The 3,391-nt window shown below is 38.0% G+C and overlaps 1 protein-coding gene across 1 annotated transcript in view; it reads left to right on the top strand.

Moving 5' to 3' along the window:
- hsf4 (heat shock transcription factor 4) overlaps nucleotides 1-3,090 on the top strand; it is a 23,364-nt gene extending 20,274 nt beyond the window's left edge. The window contains exons 12-13 of the mRNA XM_046038255.1: nucleotides 1,153-1,250; nucleotides 2,806-3,090. Of these exons, the coding sequence (XP_045894211.1) occupies nucleotides 1,153-1,212 (60 nt within the window). The 3' untranslated portion in view covers nucleotides 1,213-1,250; nucleotides 2,806-3,090. The remainder of the gene's footprint in view (nucleotides 1-1,152; nucleotides 1,251-2,805) is intronic.
- Nucleotides 3,091-3,391: the final 301 nt, after the last annotated feature.

Here is a 3,391-nt window from a genome sequence, read left to right as displayed (position 1 = left end):
AACTGGCCACAATAACAGGGTTTTCCAAAAGCAAAATTTAGAGACACAAGGTCTCTTAATGTTACTACCGTTTTCACTTGGAAACAAAGGCCACACGTCGACTCAAGACTCAAGACCCTGATAAACAGTCAAAACAGTGGGATACTATTTTTCATACTTTCTAAAAAAAAAAAAAGAAGAAAAAAAAATAAAAGAAATACACAACTGTCCAGGAGCCAGTCTTAAAAAGATTTCATTATGGTTGACTGTGTTTCATTAAATGTATGGTGGGGTGGTTACTTGAGAATTTAATCTGTTATAAAACCATGAATACCTGGTTGAAAAAAATGCATTTTAATTCTCTGGATTTCCAAAAATCATTAATAACTAACTGATTATGCCATTTGATGTAAAATACTAGTCCTAAGCACTGGTTGCAGGCAACAGTTTAAAAGGTTAACTTTTTTTTTTCATTACAGCATTATATGTTGATATTTATATCATAATAGGCTGAATATTAACATATTCTGAGAAAAACGGTTGTTCTATGAAAAATCAGACATTGAACACCCCCATACAGCCAAACTGGCATGATCCTCTTTTCATTACGCCTCTTCGAAGATTTGACAGCGAGATCAGTCGAATCAGGGTCCTCCTATCGAAGCATCAAATCTACAACTATTCGGGGTCACCCCTACTTTCTGTTGCTCCTTTGTAAAAGGGTTACATAACTTACAATAACTTGGCAATTTCCTTTATTAAACAGAAAATATACAAGCATACTCTCTGAATTCAAGTTTCTCTCTTTCACCGAACTAATGGCCTTGTTAACTCATCGTAAATCACACTTCATTCAAACTCGACAGAAACAAAACAAAACTCTGGGTTAGTCTTTCCACTGCTGTGATCACTGGGAGACTGCTGAGCCTGGTTCTGTTTCCCGCTTGCCTGGCTCTGGTTCTAGTGCCTATTCCAGACTCAGTCAGCTGCTCAACTAACTGAGCTAACTAGCTAACGGCAGATAGCAGCGGTTATGACCTGATGTGAAATACGTAGGAATTTGACAGGTGGAGAGTAGTCTCAGTTCTTACACATTGGGCATAAATGGAGACATTAAAAACTCCTTGTTGTACATTTAAAGTACTAAATAAGTGTTTGTTTTTTCCTTCACAGTACATGTTCCAGAACCAGGAAGCGGAGGCCTTTCCAGCTACTGGCTGTGAGGAACAGTGATCAATCTGTGCTGTGGACTCTCCTTTCTAAAGCGGAAGGTAACAATCCTGTTACCTGTTATTTAATCTGTTACTTAAGTGGTCAGTATTTCAACATCTGGAGGACAAACTAATCTCTCAGTGCTAATTAATCAAAGGATAAGGCTAGTGATAGTATATATTTTTGTTAATGTCAACAAATGTAATGATTTTTATTCACTAACCTTCTGACTTCCATAGCATGTCTGTGGCATTCAGCAAGTACATTGGTTTCTAGTGAAGACATAAAACAGGTCAAGAAAACTACAGTCCCGTGTTCATGGTAATAAAGGAACATGTTGCCCAGTGCCACCATGTTTCTCATTGTGTTTATAACATTCAAACTTATATACCAACAGACCTATCCATAAAAATAGGAATAGTAGATAATTATTTGTCAAACACCATCCGTCAAGCTTATTTTAAAAGACAACAGTTTAGTCCAAATGCTTGTAATACACTGAACAAAATTATAAACACAACACTTTTGTTTTTGCCCCCATTCATCATGAGCTGAACTCAAAGATCTAAGACTTTCTCTAAGTACACAAAAGGCCTATTTCTCTCAAATATTGTTCACAAATCTGTTAAAATCTGTTAGTGAGCACTTCTCCTTTGCCGAGATTATCCATCCACCTCACAGGTGTGGTATATCAAGATGCTGATCAGACAGCATGGTTATTGAACAGGTGTGCCTTAGGCTGGCCTCAATAAAAGGCTCATAATAAATGAGTTCAGCTGATGATAAAAACAAAAGTATTGTGTCTATAATTATGTTCAGTGTAGTTCCAGAGCATTAAAATATATCTTAAAATGTTTCCATCTAAATACAATACAGAGTAATTATGAGAGCGTAATTTGTTCAGTAGGTTACTTTTATGAAAATAACTATTTGGCACATTTGCTAAAACTGTCACTAGATCCTGACAGCAGTACATGAGACAGATAATTTAAAAAAATGATTAAATAAATCTATCCATCTATTGCTCCTAATGCCATTTGCAAGAATCCACCATGGCAATTAAAAACAACCAAACAGATCCAGGAGCAGTCTTTAACGCAGTGTGAATCACTCCTCGTGCAGCTGCGCAGCCCCCCTCCTCGCACAGTTAAGCTCAACATCTTCTTCGCGGCCCAGGGATGAGGCAACTGCAACAACGTCTAACAGAGGCTGGTACACCACTGCCCCCCCTCATAAGTTATCTAAAAGTCTTGCATGTGGCATTAGGAGCAGTAGGAGGAGCCATCTGTATATGTATGATCTTGAACAAGTGGACTATTATATTTGCTTAGGGTGAGCTGATCACTGATCTTTACTGATGAAAATACAATTCAATTCAATTCAATTTTATTTATATAGCGCCAAATCACAACAACAGTTATCTCACAGCACTTTTCATAAAAGAGCAGGTCTAGACCATACTCTGTGATGTTATTTACAGAAGCCCAACAACAGTGTCCCTACTGTATTTTCATCCAAGAGTACCAGGTTATTCAGTTAACTGCGGTTTTCCTCAGCTCTATTCCTCCATGTTTAAATATGGCGCTGCTCATCTCTTCTCATTTCTCTCCTCAGGCCACAGAAGCTGCGGATCCCCTCATTATTCCACTCTTCATGAGTTTGATCCCACAGCCCTGACAGGCTGTTTCTTACACATTGCTTTATTCACATTCCCGTACCTACAAAATGCAGTAATGAAAAAGCTTATATTTACTGGTCAGCTGACTGCCAGTGGACCTTTGAACTACCAGCTCTGTGGGCACGACCGCTGCCTGCCTGAGGAGAGACACTGGTCTAAGTTTTCCATAGTTACCCAAACAAAGAAGCGTGATATGACATAATCATATATAGACTCCAATATTAAGCCAGCTGGATGCAGACAGTGCATTCTTGGCTCCAGCACTTTAATCTTTGTGTGAGAGGGAGTTCCTGCTTGTGGACGTGATTTTTTCTTCCTACTGTATAAAGAATCTACTACGGATGTACAAATGAATATTTTTATCATTTTATCCTTATTACAAAAATACTGTATTTGTATCCAAGAGAAAACTTTGACAAAAAAGACGCTGTGAAAAACCATCTTGGGGGGGCAATGTAGCATACTGTATATTACAAGTTACGTGAATTTTTTTCAGTCTGTGAAAGGGTGTAGAAATTTAAA

This window comes from Micropterus dolomieu, linkage group LG22 (assembly GCF_021292245.1).
Source record: "Micropterus dolomieu isolate WLL.071019.BEF.003 ecotype Adirondacks linkage group LG22, ASM2129224v1, whole genome shotgun sequence".
Classification (NCBI taxonomy): Eukaryota; Metazoa; Chordata; class Actinopteri; order Centrarchiformes; family Centrarchidae; genus Micropterus; species Micropterus dolomieu.
The sequence above is the reverse complement of the archived record's forward strand: the minus strand, read 5'-3'. Positions and strand labels throughout refer to the sequence as shown.